The sequence below is a fragment of the Cariama cristata genome, unplaced genomic scaffold (assembly GCF_000690535.1).
Source record: "Cariama cristata isolate BGI_N322 unplaced genomic scaffold, ASM69053v1 scaffold11261, whole genome shotgun sequence".
Classification (NCBI taxonomy): Eukaryota; Metazoa; Chordata; class Aves; order Cariamiformes; family Cariamidae; genus Cariama; species Cariama cristata.
The window spans coordinates 4127-21487 of NW_009601012.1; the positions used below are offsets into that span (position 1 = coordinate 4127).

At 38.1% G+C, this 17361-nt stretch overlaps 1 protein-coding gene across 1 annotated transcript; it reads left to right on the top strand.

The window, feature by feature from the left end:
- Positions 1–2321: 2321 nt before the first annotated feature.
- On the top strand, positions 2322–16955 carry LOC104169370 (probable global transcription activator SNF2L2; the record flags this gene model as incomplete). Its single annotated transcript, XM_009710269.1, has 4 exons — positions 2322–2445; positions 13101–13430; positions 14291–14392; positions 16706–16955. Coding segments are annotated over 4 exons (806 nt in total), but the record flags the coding sequence as incomplete, so codon positions are not given.
- Positions 16956–17361: the final 406 nt, after the last annotated feature.

Below are 17361 nucleotides of genomic sequence, written 5' to 3' on the forward strand. Positions count from 1 at the left end.
TTATGCTCCTTTCCATTAGACTTGAAGCATTTAAATTTGCTCTAAGTTTTTTTGTTGTTGTTGTTTTTGTTGTTGTTGTTGTTTTTTAACTACTTACCGTACAAAAACATGTTCTTCTGATCAATTCTTTCCATAGAAGCATTCCTTCAATTGATGTTTTCTTGTATGGTCGTGTCTTTACCTTTCTGTTCCTCTTTGATTTTTTAAAAATTTTCTTTTTGAAGGGCAACACATTTGTTTCCTTTTCACTGATGCTCTTTGTTAATGCCAGCTCCTTTCCCCACCTTCTATATGCTGGTGCTTCTCTTGCTCTGGGTGTGCATGCTGTGTCCCATCTTAGTCTCACCAAAGCTGCCGGCATTCACAGAAGTTTCACAGTTGCCATCCGTTAGTGCAGTGACACCCATCCCTACAGTCACACCGCAGTTGTGTACAGCTAGGGTCCTCTCTTCTGGAAATCAGATCCAATTTCCTGCACAGTTTCTTCCTTGTCTTGGTGGCCCTGAAGATTTAGTCCTCCACACATACCATAGTGAAATAGGAATGGATCTGGCTTTACAGGTGGTGCGGTTTCTGTAGTGTTCAGCTCCTGTGGGCAGAATGTGAACTGAGCGTTCTCTTCCATGTGGGTTATCTTTGTAAGTAGGGGCGAAGAGAGAGGGAGGGATCTTCATGCCTCGGAAGAGAGCATTGGGATTTACTTGGTTAGCACAGTGGAACTATTTTTAATGTATCGGTCATCTATCTCTACATTTCTACTTCATATCCCAAGTTCTTGTAATCAAAAATAGCTTATTGAGTAACAGGTATTTTTCTGATAGAAGTTCTTTTCACAAATGTTTTTGTACTGTCGTGACAACTAAATGATTTGATGAAACATAAACAAATCCATCTTACTTCTCCTATTCTATAACTTCTCTCCTTTTAACTTATAGCTTCTGATAAGGAAAAATGATAGTGAAATCCTTCAAAAATGCTGATAAACAAGAAGACTCCCATGTGTTTAAAGATACTTTCAGTCAAATCTGATTATTGCAATGGAAAGTGGAAAATGTATATGAAGGGTTTACAAATTAAAATTTAGAATTTTTTTTCCTTTGTAGAAAGGATGACCTATATTTAGTTCTGCTTAAGCTGATTCATGTGCAACAAATTGCTTGAATAGAAGAAATGTGACAGTGTCTTTTTTTTCCATGACTGTATGTAGCTTGTTGTGCAGTCTTTTTGTTAACTGCCTGTATTTTCAATTGGAGTAGGTTTTCTTAACTCTCTTCCTAAAAAACATTCTCAATAAACAGGTGTGCATTTAGATAAAACAGACTGCAAGGTCTCCATTCACAGTAGGATTTGCAAGAACAATATTTAGTGTGCATGCATACATGTGTTACAGAGAGGGGCAGAGCTGCGTATTTCTGTAGAGAGAAGAGAAGTAAATGATGCCAGCCTGTTCCTTCCTAATACAAAACTTTGCAGAGCTCTAAGTTAAAAGTTAATGAGAATAATCTGTTCCCTAGTTAAGGACCTGATGTAGTTTTTGCTTGCAGGTGAAACTTCAGTTTTCTTAAGATGTCTTCCTTCTAATGTTACTTTTCCCCTATTTTCACTTTCAGAGTCCTTCACTTTCTGTTATGGAGCCTTTTCCAGTGCCCTGCATGCCTTCAGCATGTTTTTCTGACCCCAAGCTGTTTTCTCTTCGCTGAAGAAGGCACTTAGCCCTGTTTTGCGTTTCGAGTACCATGGGAACTGTAGTTTTTGAGGAGTGAATGAGCTGACAAGAACTGTAGGGAGCACAAGTATTAGAATAGAACTATGTCTTCCTTCCTTGACTGCCTGTCCCTGTTTTTGCCTGCAAAAAAGGGGTTATCTCCTGCAATGTAGTCTTTGTTTTTGAAGAGAAACAGTGTTTGAGACATTCCAATAGAGCAGTGACTGAAAGGGCAAAGTTTGGGCTAAAAATAACTCGAGCCAAGCCACAAGCTGTACTTTCATAAGTTGGTGTGTGTTACACTCCTTTGTAATATGAGGCCAGTGCAGTTCGTATGTTTGTATTTGGACAGTTCACCTCCTTGACATTGCCAAACAGTTTGTAAGGAAGAAAAAAAAGCAAAAAGGAAACAGAGAGGACAAGCAGTCTAATGGTGCTCTGTGGTTCCCCAGATGTCTGATTCCAGGGGTAAAGGTTCCCATTGTATTTATTTTGAATGACTGCTGAGAGCAGTTTGTACTCTTTATGTATTTGTTTAGATTTTGAGTTAAAGTCTTTTGGATTTTTATAGCGGATTTATATACTATCTATATAAATACTTGTTTTATTTTCACAGTCTGTTGATGGCTTGCATGAAAAAGGAATGGTTGAAGATGTTCATTGTGGCTCCATGAAGAGTATGCGACCTCCTCACACTGGAATGGGCCCACCTCAGAGTCCAATGGACCAGCATAGCCAAGGTTTATACATACTGTGCATGCTATATGATTTTGGGGCCTCTTTGTTCCACAAACAGTCATTAGTTCCATGTAACAGATTTCCAGTTATTTCCTTTCAGTTTTGTTTGGGAAGGCTTGAACTGATACCACAGGGCAAGGTGAATAACTGAATTCTCTTGCTTTCTAGACTGTCCATCAGTCATGTATTGGAAAAAAGCTAAGGTTCAAGTCTGTGGCCGGGGCGAGTAATTGGACTAAGTCTATTACAGATTTCAGTTCACATCTCTGAAAAAAACCCACCTAGTTCTTTCCTATCTTATGTGGCTATTGTAAATGTAAATGCATTATAATATGATGAATTTTAATCATCAGAATTTTAATCCTGTAGTGAAGGAATGATAAGAAAGAAGAACCCAAGCAAACCTGGAGAAACCCTCTTTAATATCTGTCATGTTTGGTCAAGGGCTGATCAAAGTTCTTTCCAAATTTTTTTTATGCCAGAAAATAGAAATGCTTTTTACCATATTGCTGTGTGCCTTCTTTGTGTCTCTCATTTTGCAACATAAGAGGACATGCATTCTATAAAGAGCTCAGTATGTTGGAGATTTAACTGGTAACACCTGCTGGTGCTAATTAGTTAAGCAGGTACGGCTTTGTATAATGCATAACTTATATTACAGCAACACCTGAAGAATCCCAATTGAAATTAGGATCCTCGTTTGACATACTCTGTATGAATCTATTTAGAGATGGTTTCTGATGTATTTACATGTTTATTACATAGAATAAGAGAAATGCTGGAAGGAAAAGACAGGTACAGATCAACAAAATGACTCAGCTTGAACTGCTTTGTGACTTTTCAGTGGGCTGTGACTGAAACCCTAGTCTGTAATTTGTCAGCTGAATCCCTGTCTGGGACTTTGAACATCAGAAAGTACTGTTTTTCCAGTACATCTTTCAATATCAGTTAAGTAAAACTGACTTTGCGGGGACAAATTCTCTATCAGTTCAAACTTCCACTGATTTCAATGAGACACAAGCATGATCATCTGAGAGCAAAATTTTACGCGACTTTGCATTCAGAGATGCTCTTTTGCTTGTAATGAACTTGTTCCTTAAAATGAACAGAGCGTTTAGTCTGAAGATAGGTCCAATTCAAACATAATGTGCTCAAAATACAAGAGCGTAAGGTGCAAATGCTTCAAATACAAGCAGCTCTGAGTTGTTTTCTTCTTTCCTGTCCTGACTGAGATCAGACTTCCAGGTTGTGCTGCTCTGCAAAAAGATGATTGTATTGATAGCAGCTGTGGCAGGCTAAGGACTACAGATCCCTGCTCTCTTTTTGGTTTATGTCCCCAACTCTTGCAAGGTAAACAGAGAATACTGGAATTCTAGTGTAAGCAGGCTTTTTAAAGAAATGGTTAAACACCACTACCCGCCCCCCGCCCTACCTTGGGTTTAATATTTTAAATAGTTTTCTTGACATTATCGTGGAGTGTTTTAGCTTTCTTTGCCTCAGTTTCTCGTTCTTTTCTTCTTACACAATTACCTTTTCACAAAAGATGGCACTTGAGGCTATTCTGGTATGTGTTGGGGAAAGTCCCATCTGCTAACCTTGTACTTTCTCCCCATTAGTGTACAGATCCAAGGTAGGAAACCAGGTTTCCTAATAGCCTTTCAACCTGTCGGATACTTTCAGTCTGATTTACCATGGGATTAGAGTTCTGTAAGACAGTTGTGCTTCTACAAGTTTTGTGCAAAAAGACAATGTGGTAAAAGAAAGTGAACTTGCCCGTACCCACAGTCATGGGGAGAGGACAGTATGAGTTCTCTGAGGATCTGTGGAAAGATGCATGATAAATCTTCTAAACGTGACAAAATCTTCAGTTGCATTTGGTACATTGTTAGAAACTGAGGCTTACTGTAAGGTTCACTTCCTTATAGATTACAGAATCATCAGGATTGGAATGGATCTCTGGAGATTATGTACTCCAGCCCCCCTGCCAAAGCAGGTTCACCCACAGCAAGTTGCACAGGATCTCGTCCAGGCGAGTTTTGAGTATCTCCGGAGAAGGAGACTCCACAACCTCTTCGGGCAGCCTGTTCCAATGCTCTACCACCCTCAAAGTACAGAAGTTCTTCCTCATATTAAGATGGAACTTCTTGTGTTTCAGTTTGTGCCCATTGCCCCTTGACTTGTCACTGGACACCACTGAAAAGAGTCTGGCCCCATCTCTTGAAACCCACCCTTAAGGTATTTGTAAGTATTGATGAGAGCTCCTCTCAGTCTTCTCTTCCCCATGCTGAACAGACCCAGTTCCCTCAGCCTTTCCTCATAAGGGAGATGCTCCAGTCCCCTCATCGTCTTTGTTGCCGTCCGCTGGACTCTGTCCAGTAGTTCCTTGTCTTTCTTGAACTGGAGAGCCCAGAACTGGACACAGCACTCCAGATGTGCCCTCACCGGGGCAGAGAAGAGGTGAAGGATAACCTCCCTTGACTTGCTGGCCACACTCTTCCTAATGCACCCCAAGATATCATTGGCCTTCTAGGCCATAAGGGCACATTACTGGCTTATGGTTAACTTCTTGTCCACCAGATTCTTGGATGTCTGATAGTTGAGGTTACATTGCAGTTGTGTACAATTTTTAACAACATGCACATCAAATTTTAGTTCTAGGTCTGTTTTTTTCGTGGCTTATTGTTTGTACACCTCAAATTGAAGTAGATAAATATATGTGCTAATTAATGTTACTATCTTCGGACGTTTGGTGGAAAGTAGCTGAAGAAGTCTACAACCGCAGGGAGTGGATGACCCTAAACTTCTGCCATTAGTTTTAAAGCATAATCAGAATGGCCATGGATCAGTTAAATGTCATTTGACCTGGCACTGGTTCTAGGTAAAATCGAGGAATGTTGTCTGTCTTTGAATTCTGTATGACCTTGTCTATAATTCAGGCCATTGAGAATAGTTTTATGGAAGAATCATAGAATCGTAGTATGGTTTGGGTTGGAAGGGACCTTTAAAGCTCATCTAGTCCAACCTCCCTGCGGTGAGCAGGGGCATCTTCAACTAGATCAGGTTGCTCAAAGCCCCATCCAACCTGGCCTTGAACCTTCCAGGGGTGGGGCATCTACCACCTCTCTGGGCAACCTGTTCCAGTGCCTCGCCAACCTCATGGTGAAAAATTTCTTTCTTATGTCTAGTCTAAATCTACCTTCCTTTAGTTTAAAACCATCCCCCCTTGTCCTATCACAGCAGGCCTTGCTAAAAAGTCTGTCACCATCTTTATTATAAGCCCCCTTTAAGTACAGGAATGCTGCTCTAAGGTCTCCCCAGAGCCTTCTCTTCTCCAGGCTGAACAGCCCCAACTCTCTCGTCCTGCCTTCACAGGAGAGGTGCTCCAGCCCTCTGATCATCTTTGTGGCCCTCTTCTGGACTTGCTCCCACAGGTCCATGTCCTTCTTGTGTTGGGGACCCCAGAGCTGAAGGCAGTACTGTGGGGAGGGGGCCTCACGAGAGCAGAGTAGAGGGGAAGAATCCCCTCTCTCGATCTGCTGGTCACGCTGCTTTGGATGCAGCCCATGATGTGGTTGGCTTTCTGGGCTGCAAGCACACATTGCTGGGTCATGTTGAGCTTCTTGCTAACCAACACCCCCATGTCCTTCTCCGTGGTGGTACTCTTGATCACATCATCCCCCAGCCTGTGTTGATACCAGGGGTTGCTGCAACCCAGGTGCAGGATGTTACACTTGGCCTTGTTGGACCTCATGAGCTTCACATGGGTTCACTACTTGAGCTTGGCCGGATCCCTCTGATTGGCACAAAGTCAACCTTGCCAAACAAATTTACTATTCTTTTTGTGGACATCAGAAGCTAAATTGATTTATTAAAGTGTGGACAGGTGTGGTACAGTACTTGGTGCAGTACAGTATTTGTACAGTCATCAGGAAAATGGATCCTGGCCCATGTATGGGGTTTCTCTGTGCCATTGAAGCCAGTAGTAGTGATGATAGACACATCTTTGTCTGCCTGGTAGAGTTTTAAAAGGTGCTTGGCTTGTTACTGTATGACATTCTGATTTAGGAGAAAGATAACACTAAGTGAAATCAATATAACCTGTGTTAAATTTTTTAAGCTAGTTAAATGACAGATTGTAAAACTAACTGTAAATAGAAGGTGATTATCTAATTGTGGATTTTTCTAGTTAGCCTTGTAGGATTCTGTTTTGGTTCAGTGCTGTTCAGTGTATTTGTCAGTGATCTGGTAGAAAGTATAAAATCAGTGCTGATAGAATTTGCAGATAGCACGGAAGTTTCGAAGTAGCTAATGAACAAGTTGGTTACAAAGGCTAATCAGGGTGCTTAGTAGAATGTGCTTATTTCTCTAGCATGGATCTTAGGACAGCCAACAGCATTGTATGTCTAGGAGCAAAGTAGTTTATTGTGTAGGTGGTATGAAACTGTATTGTACAAAGCAGAAAGGCTAAAAGGAGTTTTGGTTGTTCTGGCAGACTTAAATGTGTATTGCCGTATACAGTGTTTGCAACCATGAGGTGGAATGTACTACCTGCATACGGAAGCAGGGGTATATTAGTTGAGGAGTTGTATCACCTTTTCTAATGGATTAGCTGAAGACTGTGTTGTAGTATTATATTCCATTCTAGTATCTGCAGTGCAGAAAGATGTTGAGAAATTGTTAAGGTAGCATCGAATGTTTGAAGCATCTTTTGTTGAGGAGACGCTGAGCTGCATAGTCTTAAAAAGAGAAGGCTTGGAAATACCTGATGAGACAGAGAGATGAAGAGGAAGCCAGACTCTTTGCAGTGATTATCAGTGACAGAAGTGGAGACAATTGGCACAAACTGGAACACGTAAAATTCCATTGGAACATAAGAAAACATGCTTTTACTGTAAATGTGCTGAACAGTACAGTAGGTTGCCCAGAGAGGTTGTCTAGTTGCCATCCATGGAGACAGTCAAAAGCTGACTGATCATATTGCTAGGCAGCCTGCCATAACTGACTCTGAGCAGGGCGTTGGGTTAGATGATCTTGAGAAGTCTCTTCCAACCTTAACGATTCTGTCATTCTGTGAAATTGTGCCTTATTTAGAAGACAAATAAAGGAATGATTTGAAAATTGGAAGACTTGAGTTTTTACCTGGACAGTGTTAAACTCTCTTTTTTATTCTCCCTGAGAGAGAATTAAAAGATGACTTAATCAGTGTGCACATTCCTAAGTGGCAGAAAGGCTTGTAATAAATGGATCCTTTATCTTAAAAAAAAAAAAAAAAAAAAGAATTTTGGTACCTGCAAATTTCAGTTAGTTGAATTCAGACTGTATTAAATATCTGCATTTTACTTCATGAAGATAATTAACCTTTGGGACAAGGATTACCCAAGTATTTGTGGTAGGTTTTGTGTCACATGAAATTTAAGTCAACAGAGGATGTCTTTCTCATCTGTTCCATAGACCAAGAGGAGGAGATCATTTAGAAGGTAAGAATCTGATCTGTGTTAGGCAAGTTAGGTAGACTGTTGTGGCCATAATGGTCCTTTATTACCAGAAATCTGTAAAGCTGTAAACAGGCTCCAGGATTCTGAGAAGAACTTGTAAGCTAGAGGAGGAAACAATGGTTTTAATTTGAGAATGGAAAGATGAATAGTCTTCATAGAACGCTGATGTTCTTGGAGCTCTGAGTAGAACAGTTGTGATAAATGCATAAGCAGTAGTCCTTCTGTATGCAGCTTACAGTTGGAATGGATCACAAAATGAGATTTCATTTAAATGTCAAGTGTTCCAATAGCAGTCATCTTAGTAATTTTTTTAAGAAAGAAGGTCTTACAAGAATGTCTCTAAGTACAAAAGCAGGAATTTTTATAAAATACATGCTTACGAATGTAGGTGATAAATTAGAAATAAGATGGTGAACAGCACATGCAGTTGTAGATATAAATTATGTAAATCAGACATGAAGTTGTGAATAAACAATCTTGAAATAAAAATTACTAAACTTACAAGGAGCAGGTGGATACAGAATTTTGAAAGTAATGTTTCTTGCAGTCGCTATTAAGAAGTAATTAACTGTCTCTGAGGTGAGGTGACGTACTTTGATGTGCAAATCAGAAACATTTGTGGGCTAAATCTACAAGAACTTTGTCATTTTGCTTACAAATACCCATTCACTGTTTGAATGGCAGTTACTTTTCTGAGACTTTTGCATTTTTTCAACTTAACAATAATTGCTAAAATAACGTATGCAGTTTTATTATTTAGATTCTGGATTTTTTTTACTTGATGCTCAGTGAAATGCTAGTCATGCAGAAAGAAACTCTTACTAGCTCAGACAGATTGTCACATTTTTATTGCAGTCATACTACAATAGGATGGTTTGCAGAAGTCTGACATTAATTTATGGGGAAAAATATTCTGAACTAGTATCTTTCTCCTCAATAGTTACTCCTTTCCACTCTTGCTGCCAAATTGGAGAAAGGATAACGTTTCCGACTATTTCTGGTGACCAATTTTGTTTTCTTGAACTTATGCACAATGATGTCCCTGTTTCGTCTTAATACCTTTCTTTTCATGCTGATAGGTTAAATGAAAGCAAAATCCATTGCTCCAACTTCATATTTAGCTGTTTAAATAGTAAACTTACTACACTTAACTGAATTTCAATTGTGTTACAAACTGCCTTCAACCTCTGTGAATGAACTGTGCTGAAAAACCCAGTATTGATATTAGAAGTATGAAATTTACTGTAAATTGTTAAACTGAGTTATCCAGAAGATGGAAATTATGTTTAGATTTGACTTTCTAAGAGGAATGGGGAGAAATTGCAAAGACAAGACAAATATATAGAATAAAATATTTTTTATCAGAAAGAATTATAGCATTAAAAGTAGAGAAAAAAGATGTCTCCATTTTTATCTCTCTGATTCTTTAGCTTTAAAACAGATGAGGAAGATGTTCTTTGCTTCTGTGAAATTAAAAGCAATTTGAGCAGAAATTTTTTATTCATTCTGCCCTCCAAAAATACTTGTGTTTGGTAAAGTGTTAGAATTAGGATTTTTTCCAGTGTCAGTAGTGTAAAGATTATACATTGTTTATGACATGATGTGATGTATTTCTGTCAACCAAGTTGATATCAAAGTGGGATGCAATAAGTGTTGCTAATTCCGCATACAGTTAAGAAAGTAGTGCTTTTTAACTACTGAAAACTTGAGAAAGACTTCTGACTTAGCCTCTTCTATGACTCATTGAAGGATTATCGAGAAGACAGAACCAAACTCTCCTCAGAGGTGCACAGCAAAAGCGCGAGAAGTTATGGTCACAAGTTACATAAGTGAAGTTCTGATGAGACTCACGGGAAGGAAAATTCACCATGAGAGTGATTAGGAATCGCCATCATTGGAGATTTTCAGAACTCTTCTAGATAAGACCTGGAGAAACCTGATAAAGCTTTGGAGTTACGACAGCTTGAAATTATGGGTTGGGCTGTTAAGCCTCCTATTCCTGGTGTTGAGTGTCTTCTACTCTCTGTATTTTTCAGAACTAAAGGTTAGCTGTTGTCCTTTACAAGCACATAAAACTCTTCCGTTGTGAGTGTTCTGCAACCTTGTTATTCGGTGCTTTAACCATCTTCCATTCTTAAGGTTCAATGAAACAGAATGGTTTATGCAGAATAGAAAAGAAAACTTTCTGTGGAAAATCTAGAGGAAGGGGTATGTGGCATTTCAGCAAGTAACAATTGATGAGCTATGTATTTAGAAACCTGCTGAATACTTACTGTGGAAATTCATGTGTGCCACGGAGAAATGCATTTGGAGTGCCTCATAGCCGGTGAAAAGTGTTTGCAAAGTTCAAAACAGCATCTGTCTTTACCTCTATATTAAGCATTCTTATGGACTGTGTCTTTAATTTTTTTTCTTTTATGACATACACTGGTTAAACTCAATGTTTGTGAGTCTTCATGTGTCCTTATTCAGAGCCCCTGTGTGCATGCTCACCTGTGTTAGGGTATGTGTAATAAGACAGGAAAAAGGCAAGTGGTATAGAGACTTTATTAGGACAGGCTCATGACTATGTGTATTGTCACACTGCTGAATCTTCTGAAAGTTTTCAAACTTAAAAAGGAAAATTTCTATATAGCATCGCAAAATTTAGGTTCTATGTATGCCTCATTTTAAAGCCTTTACAAGAATTCTGGAAGGCTTTTGTTCTTTCTTGACATATTTTATTGGAATTCTTTTTTCATTCTTACTCTTGTCAAGCCTAATTTCCTATTGCCAAGAATCCTAATGCATAGGACTTTGAGGGAGAGAGAAAGTGTAAGTAATATATATCTAGAAAGCTCAAAAAATGCCTGCTTCTAAAAACTTCTCTCTGAAAAACATAGTCACAGAGTAGCAGCTGGAACTGTCAGAACTGAAAACAAGTGTTCAATTTCTTACACCACAGTTTTAGATTTTTATAGCCAGATAGATTTCAAGATCCTGGATCTGAAATCTATTAGTGATTAAGGAATATGTAGCCTGGACAATATAACTTGAGGTGGAAAGAAACCTTTCTTTGAAAGACAGTTTTGAAAACAATGTAATTTGAAGTAGGTGCTGTTTAAAGTAAATTCTGAGATTTAGATATTTAATAGTAATGGATAAACATTGCAACAAACCCCATTTTATAGTATAAAACAATAATGCAGTTGTATATTTGTTTTTTGTTGTGGCATAATACTTGTTCTTTTAAAGCAGTGTGTTCAGCAAGAGGGATTTGTAGCTTCCCCTCTTAAAAAAAAAAGAGGCAAAAGTAAGTTAATGGAAGGAGATGAATAATTGGAGTAATCCTACAGTTATTTATCATAGCTTTTATCACCAGCAATGGATGTTTGAACAACTTTTATATTGACCTAGTAAATAACTTCAGTAATTTTAACTTTTTAAGGTCTTGTTTCTTTCTTTTCCTTGAACTCCTCACCTCACTTCCCTGTTTTGTTGTTTAACAATTTTTCTAATTTTTTCATATTATTTTCTTATATTTTCTTATTATATTCTTTATTCTTATATTCTATTTCTTAATTTTTCTTATTCTCACTAAAGTCTTCTTCCTTTCCTGCCAGCATCTTCTTTAGTTAGAAGATTGAACTCAGTCTGTTCCTGTCTTATCTGGTCTTTTCGCATCGCAAAACGATTTTTTCCCTACTGTACTTCTGCCTCATTTTCCTTTGTTAGAAGAGCTGAAATCCTCTGTTCTTTGTCCTCTATCTGAGACATTTACAACCTATAGTTTATTGTAGAATATTTTAATCGGCAAACCTCAGCGTTAACAGACTTTAAATTCTTTAGCACTCTCATCTATCTACTTATATAACTTACAGTGACTTACAGCTGCTGTCATCTCAGAAAAGCTGAGACTACTTTGAGATTTTGCCTATGTTGCCCTTACTGAAGAACCAGTAAGAACAGTGAAGCTAAAGAGAGGGCAAAATTACTTGCTTCAGAGGTCTGGACTATGTATGGATGAAATTGGTGTAGTTTCACTTTAAAGTGTGAGAAAGAGTAGATGCAGTGTCACAGAACGATAAACTGTGGCATGAACTTTGGAGTTCAGTGATCTGTGACTTACTAAAGAACATGGAAATGAACCAGAAGATTTCTTGATTTATTTTTTTTTGAAGTTTTTTTAGGCTTTTCAAATTGGTAAGAGCATTATTTGTGTTCCACAATACCAGGGTGAAGTAGGTAAATATCATTACCTCTTTTTCACTCTTGCTGGACATCTTTAAAATCTATCTATCTGTTGTGCCTTACCTGAAGGATTGTTCTTCATGTTTTTTCTCTGACATGCTACATGTTCTTGGAAATCTCGCCAAAAATGTATGCCATCTCTTTTCATGAATGCATTGTGAAGCTCAAGGAAATATGTATTAAGTGTAATTAAAATTCCAGCTTAAAACCACTACATTTGCAAGTGCTATAATAAGATACAAGCACTGTTCTCTTCGGAACTGTGCTTGCTCTCCTAGAACTTTATAGAGTAGCAGTCTTCAGCAGCTTCTTCAGAAGGTGATTTTTGTGCTTGCAGTTGATGTTCCAAGTTCTTGAGCACCCAGATGGTAAAAGGTATTGAATGTTCTTTGTCTGACTCAAACCTTTAATCTGTATAATTAAAGAGCAATTGTATAGAATTGAATACAGTCTGTTTCTGTTTCTCTGTGTTGGCGTGTTTTGGCAAAGAGGGCCAGTATCAGTGAATGGCTATTCCTTGATGTGTGTACATCAAAAAAAACTTACAATATTAAGCTGTAATGTAGGCAGATTTCACTGCATGTGTTCCACAAGGAAATATTTGTCCAGCATTCTGGTGAAAGAGTACCACATCCTGATGCTCCTATAGAATATTTCAAGTTTTAATTTGTCTTACTCCGAATGTGAGGGTGATTGTTATTTTTAGGAATTACTGGACTACATAATCATAGTTCTTCTCAAAGAATAGCTCATGGTGCTATCTTGATATCCCAGGGAACTTCAGATTGCACTTCTGTTTATGCAGAAAATACTGCAACTATCCTGACTTGAGAGAGACATTTTTATACTGTTACATACTGTTAAAGAAATTTGATAGAATTTAGATGTGACTATCCAGAGATGTAAGTTTGTGATCCTCTTACTTGTTCTAGGTTATATGTCTCCACATCCGTCTCCACTAGGAGCACCTGAGCATGTGTCCAGTCCCATGTCTGGAGGAGGTCCAACTCCACCCCAGATGACTCCCAACCAGCCAGGACCCATTATACCAGGAGACCCACAAGTTATGAATCAACCTAACAGAGGGCCTTCCCCTTTCAGCCCTGTACAGCTGCATCAGCTACGGGCTCAGATTCTAGCATACAAAATGTTAGCTAGAGGCCAGCCTTTGCCAGAAAACCTCCAGCTTGCTGTTCAGGGCAAGAGGACCCTGCCTGGCATTCAACAGCAGCAGCCTCCCAGTGCCTTCAACAGACAGTCTGGTAAGTGAATCTAGGTCTTGTGTCATTGCGCGGGTAATTCTTGAAGGCCTAACTGTGGAAAATTAAGAAACGCGTGCTGTAGTGGGCTATGATTTGGGATTGTATTCCGGCATCTAAGTGAACAGCAGCCTATAAAATGCATCTATTGTTAACAGGATATTCTCAAAACTGAAATAAACATGATTTCACTGTGCAGTGCTGTGTCCATCCTGATTATGCTTGACATTTTTTGAATGTTAATCACACTTTACTGATCACAATTTTATTTCTTAGGAATGAGTTTTCAGTCTCCTGCCACTATGCAGAAAAGTAGATAAAAAAATCTGGAGCAAGTTGACCGATTATTTAGGTTGTTAAAAGTAAAACAAACCGTGTATAGTGTGCTGTCCAGTGAAAAAAGTAAGGAAAAGGAAAATGTTCTAATTTTTTTCTGCTAATGATAATAGATGTTACAGTGCGGTGAGCAAGCGCATTTTGGTCCTAAGAAAACTGTGTTACATTAAATGCCCTGCACCTGTTAGTTTCTGAACACTGCCATTACTGAGTTTACATTAGAAATTGAGGGTTAAGATGGTCTGTTTTCTTTTTGGTAATGATTTTAATAATTACACTGATCACTTCATTTTGGTGGATGTGGCTTTGCTACTGAGTAATGGATTTTTTAGGAGACATCATTTTAATATGCTTCATCTCATATATTTTTTCACAATAAAATCTACTTAAATCCATATTTAATGAAGAAAAATACTACTTGCCTGAATAGACTAGCATGTTAGGAAGCAGAATTATTGTTGAATACTTGGAAAATGCTTGGAAATGCTTTGTATCATAGTAAGTTTCTTTCCTCTGTCAAATTGTAGGTATTGGGTTACATACAATGGGTGGTGCTGCAAGTGGACCAGGGCCTGCTCCAGGGATGCCTGGACATACAGCTGCCATTACCCCTAAAACTTGGACTGAAGGTATAGTGGAGTATAATGCTAATTTTGTGTCATGTATAGAGTTATGGTTAAATATTGTGGGTAGAGTTTGGGGAAAAGATGCAGGGGGAAAAAAAGGGAAGGTGAAAAGGCATGCAGAAAAATAGTGTAACCTTTACTGTGCGTAGGACTTGAATCAAGGAGAGTCTAACCATTTACTCACCAGTGAATGGCTTGACCACATGAAATTACTGAATATACTGCAATTGTTAAGCAACCTGAACATGAAGCATCTTTTTACAAACAGAATGAAATATGTAAGCTGCCATAAAATCTACTTAATAAGTCATGTTCTGAGCATGCTTAATTGCACCAAGCTTGTCTTTCAACTATAGTCTTTGCTGCTGTAAACAAAAGTTTTCAAAGCATGGTAGAATTAGGGTGCATTTTTTTGTTGTTTTTTTTTTTTTTTTAATTGGATTACTTTGAAAGTTCAGTGTAGTCTTTGAGATCTAATGAACATGAATGAGATGTAACTTTTTTTCCCCCTGCGTGATGATCAGGTTTTGAACCAAGTCATTCAGATTTGGGTTTACAGACTGATTTTATTGTTCGAAAGTAGAGTGGAAGAAGTGTTGTATTGAAAAGAATTAGAAATCCCTAGTAATAGATATAGTTTGAAGTTTCAGATTTTTTTTAAAAGGGATTTAAAAATAAATACAATATTGCAGGCTTGCAAATAACACAGGCTTCTCATACAGTAGAAGTGTTATGCTATGTTGCTGCTTGTGGGTAAATCTGGGGACAGTGATGACTCCGTGATAGTTGATGTCTTAAAAAATTCTCTGTCATTAGTCAGCTACTTAGGACAACATAAAAAGAAAATGAAATACTAGTATGTAATCAGATGTAGAATTGCTTTTCTTGGAATACTCCCAATGAGTACTTACAATTTGAGTAGGATAATAAAGAGCGGGAAGAGTGTTTCTTGAGAAGCTGGATGTGTGAGTTTACCAGGCACAATGCCTTCTAGCTTAGATGCTGCTACTCAAAAATGCTGGCATGTATACAGAATTGCTAGATGGATAATTTTATCTAAATAATCCAGTATGTCATCATAATATGTCTGTTCTGTTTAACCATAAGCCTCTTACTGTTTGTCTTTTTTTTGTTGTTGCTGTTTTTTTAATAAGAAAAAATTTATCTGTCCTTGCTGTATCTATTTGGAGGTTTTATTTGATGTATTTTTAAAGATTATACTTGTTTCTTTATGTTTATTTTTCATTCATTACGCAGTTGTTCGTGGCAGTATTTGTCTTGCAGTTCAATTTGCATGATTACTGAAAACTGAGACGACACAGAGGCTTTTGGTGGGCTTGCTTTCTTTCCTTACGTTTTGTGAGCTGAAATGCAGTGTTGCTAAATACAGAATCTACAGCTTGTGCTCAGGTTCCTTTTCTGCAGTTTGATGCAGATGTGTGAATGACAAATGGTAATCTCTGAAGGAATCTTTTATGTAGATTTCAGGATGTTGGGTTTGAATCAAGGTTGATTACAAGATTACAGGTGTACTTTGTAGTTGTTTTTCCTAGCATTAAATTACTGTGACTCCTCAGACAATTAAGTGACATCTTTATTGCTGCAATGTCTGTTGTGAGTGACGATTTGTGAATATCTGAATACATGGGAGACTTGTCATAATGGCATACTGAAATCTATGACCCTTAGTGTCTGTAAATGGCAGGTACTATTTTCACGTTAACTGAGGTGTTAATTTTCAAGATGATTAGAATGCTGTAAGATAAAACAGTAATCAAATTCCTGGTATTTGAAATACTTAAATACAATTAATAGGAGATCGTAACGAAACAGAGGCGATTTATATATGACAGGTACTTCTAAATACAGTTGTAGAAATTTTAATATGGCAGTCTAGTTCTGATTGAGCTCTAAAAGCAGACCTACTTGTGCTTGTTGTCAGGTTGTGATTATAGGTGCCTTCTAAGTGTCAGAAGGGTAGTGAACAAGAGGCGGAATTAGGTCTCACGCTTGTACGAAGTCAGGTCTACAGATGTTTTATTTCTTCTAATGCTAGAATTAAAAGTCAGAAAAAAGAAATGGCATTCATCATAAAGTTTCAGGTGTTTTGTTTTTCTTTGGATCACTTACTGCAATGTATGTTATACTTGCATTTTAGTATGTTTTTTTAAATACAGAGTGTAGTCTCTCTCAGTGTGCTTTTTCTGGTGATTTTGAATGTTTACCTTAGCTTCACATTCTGTCTTCAGAAACTGTCTTGATTTTCTTCCTGTGTTCGATATTTCATGTTACGAATAAGTACTTTTTATGATTCAGGCCAGTCCCCAGATTTGAGTGTCTCCAATGCGCAGCAAAAGCTTCCTGCGCCACCCCCAAGTGGGAGGCCTTCTCCTGCCCCCCCTGCTGCCCAGCCTGCTGCAGCCATGCCTGGGCCTTCTGTACCACAGCCACCACCTGGACAGCCTTCACCCATTGTTCAGCTTCAGCAAAAGCAGAATCGCATCAGCCCTATCCAGAAGCCACAAGGATTGGATCCTGTTGAAATACTCCAAGAACGTGAATATAGGTAAAAAAGGAATAAAAAAATTCAAATGCATGTGCAAATTGTTGTTTCTCACTTTCTCAGCTGAAACTCCTTGCAATCAACCACTGTAGTGACAGTAGTATAAACTGAGTTTCCAGAGGGAGGCTGTGTCAGAGAGAAGCATGGAAACTTCAAACCTAACAGTAATTTAATTCTACCCCAGGTTATGAACTAGCGAAGCATACTGGCAGTATCATTGCAAACCGGGTAAGTTTAAAACAGGCTCAAGGACTCTGCTGGGTTAGTATATTACTTTGATGCTGCAAACACAGAAAATGAGGAAATCAAAATCCTTGTAGTCTACAAAGAAACCAATTCAGTACACAAAGTTTTCAGAATTAGAAGGGAAGTTAAAAGAGAACAGTGGAGGTCAACAGGCTGATAAGTT